At 36.9% G+C, this 11705-nt stretch overlaps 1 protein-coding gene across 1 annotated transcript in view; it reads right to left on the bottom strand.

Moving 5' to 3' along the window:
- The window catches only part of CFAP54 (cilia and flagella associated protein 54), a 289637-nt gene that overhangs the window by 227816 nt on the left and 50116 nt on the right, over positions 1–11705 (bottom strand). Inside the window, exons 16-17 of the mRNA XM_049626709.1 lie at positions 5839–5967; positions 5346–5472 (exon numbers count right to left, since the gene is read on the bottom strand). Of these exons, the coding sequence (XP_049482666.1) occupies positions 5346–5472; positions 5839–5967 (256 nt within the window). The remainder of the gene's footprint in view (positions 1–5345; positions 5473–5838; positions 5968–11705) is intronic.

Raw genomic sequence — 11705 nt, 5'->3', positions numbered from 1 at the left:
AAGAAAAGAAAAGAAAAGAAAAGAAAAGAAAAGAAAAGAAAAGAAAAGAAAAGAAAGAAGAGAAGAGAAGAGAAGAGAACCATATGATTCTGTCAATCGATGCAGAAAAAGCATTTGACAAAATTCAGCATTCTTTCTTAATAAACACCCTTGAGAAAGTCGGGATAGAAGGAACATGCTTAAACATCATAAAAGCCATTTATGAAAAGCCCACAGCTAACATCATCCTCAATGGGGAAAAACTGAGAGCTTTCCCCCTGAGATCAGGAACACGACAAGGATGCCCACTCTCACCGCTGTTGTTTAACATAGTGTTGGAAGTTCTAGCATCAGCAATCAGACACCAAAATGAAATCAAAGGCATCCAAATTGGCAAAGATGAAGTCAAGCTTTCACTTTTTGCAGATGACATGATATGATACATGGAAAACCTGATAGACTCCACCAAAGGTCTGCTAGAACTGGTACGTGAATTCAGCAAAGTCACAGAATACAAAATCAATGTACAGAAATCAGTTGTATTCTCATACACTAATAATGAAGCAACAGAAAGACAAATGAAGAAACTGATCCCATTCACAATTGCACCAAGAATCATAAAATACCTAGGAGTAAACCTAAGCCAAAGATGTAAAAGATCTGTATGTTGAAAAGTATAGAAAGCTTATGAAGGAAATTGAAGAAGATACAAAGAAATGGAAGTTTATTCTTCTGATTGCAAGAATAAATATTGTTAAAATGTGAATACTACCCAAAGCAATCTACACATTCAATGCAATCCCAATCAAAATTGCACCAGCATTCTTCTCAAAGCTAGAACAAGCAATCCTAAAATTCATATGGAACCACAAAAGGCCCTGAATAGCCAAAGCAATTTTGAAGAAGAAAATCAAGGTGGGAGGCATCACAATCCCACACTTTAGCCTCTACTACAAAGCTGTAATCATCAAGACAGCATGGTATTGGCACAAAAACAGACACGTAGACCAATGGAATAGAATAGAGACTCCAGTATTGGATCCACAAAAGTATGGCCAACTAATATTTGACAAAGCAGGAAAGAATATCCAATGGAAAAAAGACAGTCTCTTTAACAAATGGTGCTGGGAGAACTGGAAAGAAACTTGCATAAGAATGAAACTAGACCACTTTCTTACACTATTCACAAAGATAAACTCAAAATGGATGAAGGACCTGAATGTGAGACAGGAAACCATCAAAACCCTAGAGGAAAAATCAGAAAAAAAAAAACCTCTCTGACCTCAGCCATAGCAATTTCTTACTTGACACATCTCCAAAGGCAAGGGAATTAAAAGCAAAAATGAACTATTTGAACCTCATCAAGATAAAAAGCTTCTGCACTGCAAAGGAAACAACCAACAAAACTAAAAGGCAACCAATGGAATGGGGAGATATTTGCAAATGACATATCGGACAAAAGGCTAGTATCCAAAATCTATAAAGACCTCCCCAGACTCCACACCCAAAAAACAAATTAATCCAGTGAATAAATGGGCAGAAGACATGAATAGACACTTTTCTAAAGACAACATCCAGATGGCCAACAGGCACATGAAAAGATGCTCAATGTTACTCCTCATCAGGGAAATACAAATCAAAACCACACTGAGATACCACCTCACGCCAGTCAGGGTGGCTAAAATGAACAAATCAGCAGACTATAGATGCTGGAGAGGATGTGGAGAAATGGGAACCCTCTTGCACTATTGGTGGGAATGCAAACTGGTGTAGCCGCTCTGGAAAACAGTGTGGAGGTTCCTCAAAAAGTTAAAAATAGATCTACCCTATGATCCAGTAATAGCATTGCTAGGAATTTACCCAAGGGATACGGGGGTGCTGATGCGTAGGGGCACTAGTACCCCAAGGTTTATAGCAGCACTTTCAACAATAGCCAAATTATGGAAAGAGCCTAAATGTCCATCAACCGACAAATGGATAAAGAAGATGTGGTTAAATATACAATGGAATACTACTTGGCAATGAGAAAGAATGAAACCTGGCCATTTGTAGCAACGTGGATGGAACTGGAGAGTGTTATGCTAAGTGAAATAAGTCAGGCAGAGAAAGATACCATATATTTTCCCTCTTATGTGGATCCTGAGAAACTCAACAGAAGACCAGGGAGGAGGGGATGGGGGGAAAAAAGTTACAGAGAGGGTAGGAGGCAAACCATAAGAGTCTCTTAAAAACTGAGAATAAACTGAGGGTTGATAGAGGGTGGGGGGAGGGGAAAGTGGGTGATGGGCATTGAGGAGAGCACCTGTTGGGATGAGCACTGTGTGTTGTACGGAAACCAATTTGACAATAAATTTCATATAAAAAAAAAAAAAGAACTACAATTCAATAGCGAAAAAAACAAATAATCCAATTAAAAATGGACAGAGGATCTGAATAGACATTTTTCCAAAGAATACATACAAATGGCCAAACAGGTACATGAAAAGATGCTCAACATCACTAATCATCAGAAAAATGCAAATCAAAACCACAATGAGTTATCATTTCACATCTGCTAGAACAGCTATCAAAAAAGACAAGAGATAACAAATGTTGGTGAGGATGTAGAACAAAGGAAACCCTTGTACAATGTTGGTGGGAATGTAGGTTTATTCAGCCACTGTGGAAAATACTATGGAGGCTCATCCAAAAATTAAAAATAGAACTACCATACAATCCAGATATCCCACTTCCGGGTGTATTTCCAAAGGAGATGAAAACAAGATCTCGTAGAGATATCTGCACTCCCATGTTCACTGCAGCATTATTCACAATAGCCAAGATATGGAAATAACCTAAAGTGTCTGTCAATGGATGAATGGATAAAGAATATGTGGTATAAAAAGTACCACCACTATATATATACACCATGGAATATTATTCAATCATGAGAAGGAAAGAAATCCTACCATTTGCAACCAGACGAATGGACTCTGAGGGCATAACACTACTGAAATAAATCAGACAAATGCTGTATGATATCACTTATATGTGGAATCTAAAAAAGCTGAATTCATAGAAACAGAGTGGTGGTTACCAGGGGCTGGAGGGGGACTGGGAGGAGATGGAGAGATGTTGGTCAAAGGCTATGAACTTTCAGTTATAAGATAAATAAGTTCTAGGGATCTAATGAATAGCATGATGATTATAGTCAATAATACTGTAGTATATACTTGAAAGTTGCTAAGAAAGTAAATCTTAAGTGTTCATACCACAAAAAAGAAATGATAATTATGTGACATGACGGAGGCATTAGCTAATGCTACGATGGTAATCACTTTGCAACATATTAGTGTATCAAATCAAAACAGTCGTACATATATTAGTGTATCAAATCAAAACAATCGTACAACTTATACTTACACAATGTTATCTGTCAATTATATCTTACTGACCTCAGGGAAAATGTTTGTACTCAAAAATTAATTAACTAGCACTTGATTAAATTTATTTAGTTTTATATATGATGTGACATCTGAATGCTTTATGTTTTTAAGTTTTTAAATTCCAGTTAGTTAATGTACAGTGTAATATGACCTTCAGGTATTCAAATTAGTCATTCAACACTTACATACAACACCCGGTGCTCATCACGAGTGCACTCCTTAATCCCCATCACCTATTTAACCCATCCTTACCCACCTCCCCTCTGGTAACCATCAATTTGTTCTCTATAGTTAAGAGTCTGTTCCTTGGTTGGCCTTTTTCCCCCCTATGATTGTTTGTTTTGTTTCTTAAATGCCATATATGAGTGAAATCATATGGTATTTGTCTTTTTCTGACTTATTTTGCTTAGCATAATGCTCTCTAGCTCCATCCACATCATTGCAAATCACAAGATTTCATTTTTTTTTATGGCTGAGTAATATTCCAGTGTGTGTGTGTGTGTGTGTGTGTGTGTGTGTGTGTGTGTTTCACATCGTTATCCATTCACCAGTCGATGGACATTTGGGCTCTTTCCATGATTTGGCTACTGTTGATAATGCTACTATAAACATTGGGGTGCATGTATCCCTTCAAATTAGAATGCTTTAGACAGAAATCAGAGGTTATATTAGGCAGCAACACTTGGTTCTATTCTATAATTAGTAATTTATACTGTAGTAGTAGTTAAATGAATATTTGGCTATATAATCATGCCAAGAGTAACTTACCTTTATCAGAATTTAACCTCAGTTTTTAGACATAATGATGTTAAATCTTATTTTGAAACTCAAACGTGTTATCTATATGCACACTGCTATTATTATTGACATCTTTTTAAAAAATGTTTTGGGGGCGCCTGGGTGGCTCAGTCGGTTGAGCGGCCGACTTCGGCTCGGGTCATGATCTCACGGTTTGTGGGTTCGAGCCCTGCATCGGGCTCTGTGCTGACAGCTCAGAGCCTGGAGCCTGTTTCGGATTCTGTGTCTCCCTCTCTCTGACCCTCCCCAGTTCATGCTCTGTCTCTCTCTGTCTCAAAAATAAATAAACATTCAAAAAAAAATGTTTTGACTCCTTTACCTAATAATAAGACCAAAAGAAGTTAAATCCAAGTCCTGTGTGTTCTGAAGCTGCTGTCAGTGATGTCTTTCTAAGGTCTTCAGCAGCTTCCAGGGTAAATATAAACCCCCCAGCCGTTTAGATGTAACTGGAGTCTACCTTGGCAGTCTTGTCTATGTCATTTTCCCACATGTGCTCTTTATTCCAGCCATAAGAGAATTCCAGCAATTCCTAAACTGCACGATATTACTGTTTGGTTTCCAGCTTGCTAAAGGCTATTTTCTCTCTCCAAATGACTGCTTTCTTTTCACTCTTCATCATAAAGATATTTACTAGCCTTCTGGTCATCTATCACCTCTTCTAGGAAGCCATCCCTTACTCTTGTCTATTATAGATTCTCCTCTTCTGTGTACCTATAACAAACATTCTGAGCCCACTTCTGTTACATTTATTAATCTAAACTGTTACAATTGGCTTATGTATCTAGAAGCTCAAAATTAGAGGTTGTATCTTATTTATACAAAATATAATATGGTTCCTGGATCTAAGTAGGCACTCAATAATTATATTTGCTCGATTTAATTAACAAAATATCAATAATTTACTATGATTCAAGCAAAATTAATTTAATTTTTTAGGAGTTTACTAAAGGATTTGCTATGCAGTGTATAAAGCAATAATGAAAGGTGTCTATTGATATAATCAGGGAAAAGAAAAGAAAATAATGAAATTTATCTGGAAAACACTCTGTCAACAAGAACATAATTAACAAATTAAGTTGATTCTATACTTGAACTTATCTTAAAATTGATGCAGGACAAATTATTTGCTTTGATGACGACTACCTTGCAATTGGTCAAGAAGCACAACAGCTATTCGGTGCTGGGCTTGAATTAGTTCAAGATGTAAATCCATCATGAAACTATTCTGTGTGACTGGTTTGCAGATGTCTCCATCTATATCTTGGGTATACTTTGGTAGAATTGAAGTAAAAATAAAAAAGAAATGCAATTATCAAAACATACTAAAAATAGCTCTATCCTATTATCACTCAAGTTATCATTTTACTCAAAGCCATTAAATTCTGCTCACTTTTCAACCCTTAGCAATCTGGTTTGCATGCTAATAAACCTGCTTTTCAAGTTCACCAGTGGCCTCTTTGATAACAAATTTAAAGACTCCTCACTCTTCTTGATTTCTTCTGGGAAGGGGGGAATAGATTTCTGGCCTGTGAGAGTGAAGCCACCACAAATCATGCTTTACTCACCTACTTGCAAGGCCAGCCCTCTGCCAAGCTAAGTAACACTTAAATCTAATTTAAGAGTTTCCCCTGTTTACCTTGGCATAGCAATGGTCAATCACTGATGATCCATTTGGCAAAGTACTTAACTTGCAATTCAAATTTATTCCACCAATTGCTTTGTCAAGAAGTTCATAAGCCAAAAATAACTGTTCCACGGGTTTTTTCTAAAGTAATTTTATAAACAAGACAGAAAAATAACACTTAAAGAAAAATCATATACGACATTTCCAAACTTCTTTTAATAATAACTCAAACCAAATAACAAGTTTAAATAGTCTATCCAGTATCAACCATGTTGTATTTTTTACTAAGTGTATTTGTCTTCAGTTAAATGTGGAGTACTACTGATAAAAGTGAAATAATAAATACACTTCACAATTTTTCCAAATATAAAATAAACTTTTCACAAACATATATATATCTTCCTTTCATAGTTTCAAAATTCTGATTGTACCAAATTTATCGGTAAATGTTTAAAATATAACTTACATAATCTGTCATCTCACACACTTCATTTTGGAAGTTATTATTTTTTTTAAATCTCAGAGCCGGAAATTTAGACTTAGAGGCCATCAGATCCAATGGCAAATATCATGATTTTCAAAAACTAGATACCTTTTCATTATAATTACTCTCACAGAGGGACAAATATAAAGAATAATATAAAGAGCATCCAGCTTTATTCATACTTTCCAATTTTCCATGTTACTCCAGAAAATTTTTAGAAAATAACGTAAATGCATACATGCAGATAACTGAAATCCTCCATACAAGTGTCCACAACGACTATGCTTCTCTGCTCCTAAAGGAAGCCACTGTGCTTGAATTTGGTTTTTACTGTTCTTTTGCATGTTTTTAAACTTTTACTACATGGGTATGCATCCATTAACAATATGCAATATTGCTTTGCCTATTTTTTAATTCTGTCAGAAAATTTTGGAGTTCACTTTATACACTCAAACACATGTTGTTGAAACCTTTCCATGCGAGTGTATGTAACTCAACGTGTCAGAGTTTGGTTGGGAACGCAGAACGACTCCAGATACTCTAAGCAGAAAGGGATTTGATACACAGAATTAGAGGTGTCTATCACCGTTGGAAGGCTGGGGGGAACAAAGGCCAAGGGAGCTGTCAGGGACCATTCTGCTGCATGCACAAGCCTCTGTGCATGAACCTAGGTGGCTGACGACAACTGTGTCTACTACACTGGATCAAGTGAGTCGCAAGAGCTTGCTCAGCAGGGCTGGCAAATGAACTTCTTCCATCTGCCACTGCCGAATAAGAACTCTGTCTTCCTTCTGTTATAAATTCCTGCAAATGCGCCTCATTGGAAGACTAACCTAGAATCACATGGCAATGAGATGCTGGGAAATGCAGTTCCAGGTTTTCCCCTGAGACCCAAAGGTGACTAACGAAGGGAATGGCAATGATGTCAAGCTGACTCCCGTTCAAGCCCACACTAGTTCATTCGTCCTCGTGACCACAATGCAATAGTGCAATGCTGAGGAATATGTTACAATTTATTTATCTACTCTTCTGCCGATGGGCATTTAGACTGCTGTTACTAAAAATGTGTAATGCATTGTACTAGTCTGGGAATAAATACCAGGTTGGTATTTCCTTTATAGTCCTTGTGCCCTTTTTTCTGCTTTCTTTATCATCTTTCTTCTTCAGCTAAGACCTCTAGGACATGTTGAACAGAAGAATGACAGATATCCTATGCTGTTACATCAGTATAAAGGGATTGCTTTTAATCTTTGACTAAAGGTATAAAATTTGTTACATTGTTTTTTTAATGTTTATTTTTGAGAGAGAGAGAGGGACAGAGACAGAGTATGAGTGGGGGAGGGGCAGAGAGAGAGGGAGACACAGAATCCAAAGAAGGCTCCAGGCTCTGAGCTGTCAGCACAGAGCCTGACTTGGGACTCAAACTGGTGAACCATGAGATCATGACCTGAGCTGAAGTTGGATGCTTAACCAACTGAGACTCCCAGGCGCCCCTTCAGTAAAACTTTTAAATAAGCTTTTAATGTAATTATGATAAGCACCTCATATTTTTTTAAATTTTATTTTAATGTTTATTTACTTTTCAGACAGAGAGAGACAGAGCACGAGCAGGAGAGGAGCAGAAAGAGAAGGAGACACAGAATCTGAAACAGGCTCCGGGCTCTGAGCTATCACCACAGAGCCCTATGTGGGGCTCAAACTCACAGACTGTGAGATCATGACCTGAGCCGAAGTCAGATGCTCAACCGACTGAGCTACCCAGGCGCCCACACCTCATATTTTTTTAAATAGTTGCATGTACATATGCAAGATCTATAATTTATCCCACCTAGAGTCTCCTCTAGGTCAACATATGGATTTTGGATTTTCCTTACAATAAGTTCTTATTCCTTCTCTCCACTTAATTCCCTTTCAGATGGATCTGAGACCCTAAATTAAGATTCGCTGCTCTACATAAAACATAGGAGAAAAACTGAGTAGCTGTCATGTGCCAGGTACCGGTTTCCACAGGGTTACCAATATCTCATTTAAACTTATATAACTTAAATAATACCAGTAGAATAGGTACTATTGTTATATTTTGCAGGTAAGGACACTTACATTCAAACAGATAAAATCATTTGTTCAAGACCACACAGTCAACATCAGAGCCAAGATTCAACTATGGGTGCCCCAACACCAATTGCTGTGCCCTTACACCATACCAATGAACCACCTCTACAACATCTACCATATGCCCCAGCACGTTGCCCTTGGTAACTTCTGCTAATATTCTTTCTTTTTAATGTTTATTTATTTATTTTGAGATAGACAGCAAGAGCAAACATAAGCGGGGGAGGCACAGAGAGTGAGGCGGAGAGAGAGAATCACAAGCAGCCTCCATGCTCAGCACAGAGCCCGATACAAAGCTTGATCCGATGGTCCTGAGATCATGACCCGAGCCAAAATCAAGAGTCGGTCACTTAAACTGACTGAACCACCCAGGCACCCCTCTACTAGTATTCTTATTCTTAGCCTATGAAGCCTCAGAAAATAAGTGCTGGCCCACAGAGCCAGTGAGTCTCAAATTCTAGTTTCCTTAAGAATCTACCTGCGGGGGCCTGGGGCGGGGAGCCTGGGTGGCTCAGTCGGTTAAGCGTCTGACTTAGGCTGAGGTCATGATCTCACAGTTCATGAGTTAGAGCACCACATGGGGCTCTGTGCTGACAGCTCAGAGCCTGCTTTGGATTCTTTGTCTCCCTCTCTCTGTCCCACCCCCTCTTGCACTCTGTCTCTCTCTCCCTCAAAATAGATATTAAAAAAAAAAAAAAAAGATTTAAAAAAGAATCTACCTGGGGGGAATTTTAAGAGGAAAATATCTGGAATTACAAACTTTGAGACCCCCACACCTGAAATTATGATTCAATATGTCTAGAGTGGGAAATAGGAAGCTGTATATTTAGCAAGCACTGTAAGTGATCCCTGGAAAAACCATTGGCAGACAGCTATTATGCCTCCTCAATCTCTTGTGAATTTCAAACACTCTGTTCTCAATTTAAGATTTCTTAACTCTAGGGGCACCTGGGTGGCTCAGTCAGTTGAGTATTGGACTTCAGCTCAGGTCATGATCTCACAGTTTGTGGGTTCAAGCCCCTGTCCGGCTCTGTGCTGACAGCTTATAGCCTAGAACCTGCTTTGGATTCTGTGTCTCCCTCTCTCTCTGCCTCTCTCTCTCTCTCTCTCTCTCTCTGTCTCAAAAATAAACATTTAAAAAATTTTAATAAATAAATAAATAAATAATAAAAATAAAAAGATTTCTCAATTCTAGCTCTTTTAAGACATAATACTACGTAAAGAACTCAGACCTGCATCCCTTAAAACCTATAATTTTCAGAAGAAAGTAAATTCAGAATGATCCTCCAGTCCTCCATTACATTCATGATATTTGTTTCGCACCCAGTTATAGGACATGCATTATATTTTATGCATTAGAAAAATATCTTTTATACAAATGTCCTGAAGACACTTTTTTTTTAATCAAAAGGCAACAAAGCTTGATCCGACTAAATGCCTGGATGTTGGAAGGCAACACACTTGAGTTCAAATCTGCTTACTGTGCAACATTGAGCAAAAGTTGGATGTGGTAGCAAAAATCATCACTATGACCACACAAATCAACTGGAGTGAATCTCACAAACACAAGAATACTGAGATAAAAAGCAAGCTGCAGAAGAGTACACACAGTATGACACTATATACATATATATAATACATATATTATATATTACATATATGTTAAATATATGTTATATAATATATAATATATAATATCATATTACACATATGTTAACATATATGTAATATATATTATATTGTATATATTATTTGCTATATTATGTATTAAATATATGTAAATATATATTAGATATATTATATTATATATATAATATAATATATCTTATATTATATATTATATTATATTATATTATATTATATTATATTATATTATATTTAAAAGCAATACTCCCTACTGCCTAGGAATACACACATATGTAAAAAAAAGTATGCCTAGAATTTATATCACTATATTTAGAATACCAGTTACTTCTAGGCAGGAGGAAAGGTGATGTGATCGGGGCAGGTGGGGGGGGGGGGGGTCACTCCTTAGTGGAGAAGAGTTCCAGCTGTATTAATAATGTCTTTTTTTCTTAGGCTATGATGGGAAATGGGTCTTCCTTATAATATTCTTTACAATTTGATGTCATATATTTCAAGTTGATTTTTCAGAGAAAATATGGTAATTACAAGTATTAATATCTAGCAATAAGAAAAGTGCTGATGGAATAATATTTAGTAAAAAAATATCAGAATGCTACTATGCTAAAAAACAAAAATACCTAGAAGAGAATATAAAAAATAATAGCATTTCAGTCTATATAGTAAAATTGCTAATACAACTTTTGTAATTTAAAATTGTAGTTTTGGGGATGCCTGGGTAGCTCAGTCAGTTAAGTGTCTAACTTCAGCTCAGGTAATGATCTCACGGTTCATGGGTTCAAGCCCTGCATTGGGCTCTGTGCAGACATCTCAGAGCTTGGAGCCTGCTTTAGATTCTGTGTCTCCCTCTCTCTCTGTCCTACCCCACTCAGGCTCTCTCTCTCTCTCTCTTTCTCAAAAATAAATAAACACTTAAAAAAATTAAAATTGTAGTTTTTCAATTAATCAGGCAAACCAAAATATAGATCACTGGCTTCCTCTCTAGAAAAGTATTTTTCAACAGTAGTCCAGAAGCACTAGTATCCTAAGTAGCTATTCTATAGGGGGTAAAATGGGCTTTATTTTCAGATAATAGAATATATGATATTCTATATCTTCTTCTTGGGAAAACCACAATACTCGGAAGCAAATGAATGCCTCTGAGAAGTCTTACAGTAAGGGACCTATTGCATTTAATCCAACATCACTCAAAGTTAGACCCTGGCAACCTTTTCTGAAGTATAGTATCAGCATCACATAGGACAGACTTGGCAAAATGCTATTCTAGTTCATGTCTATAAATAAATAAATGTTTATAGCATATATGACACAGTGTCCTACACTCCCATTCAGATCTATGGAACAACACAATCCTTGATGTACAGAAATAATTCAAATATTCTAAAAAAACAAAAGTAATCAAGAAGAGGAATGGCCATTTATCTCCCTCACCCCTTTCTCCTCTTAAGCTAACAATCACTGAGAACTTGCCATGTGCCAGAGCCTGTTCTAAGTGCATTTTCAACAGGTAATAACACACAGAATCGGTCAGAGGCATATGCTGAGCAGGATATCTCTGCTTTATGAGTCCATGAATCACAACACATTCAAAATACCAATAGTAATATAACTACAAATCCTTTTAAGAGAATTTACTAGG

The sequence above is a fragment of the Panthera uncia genome, chromosome B4 (genome assembly GCF_023721935.1).
Source record: "Panthera uncia isolate 11264 chromosome B4, Puncia_PCG_1.0, whole genome shotgun sequence".
Lineage (NCBI taxonomy): Eukaryota > Metazoa > Chordata > Mammalia > Carnivora > Felidae > Panthera > Panthera uncia.
This window is presented reverse-complemented; position numbering and strand designations above follow the sequence as displayed.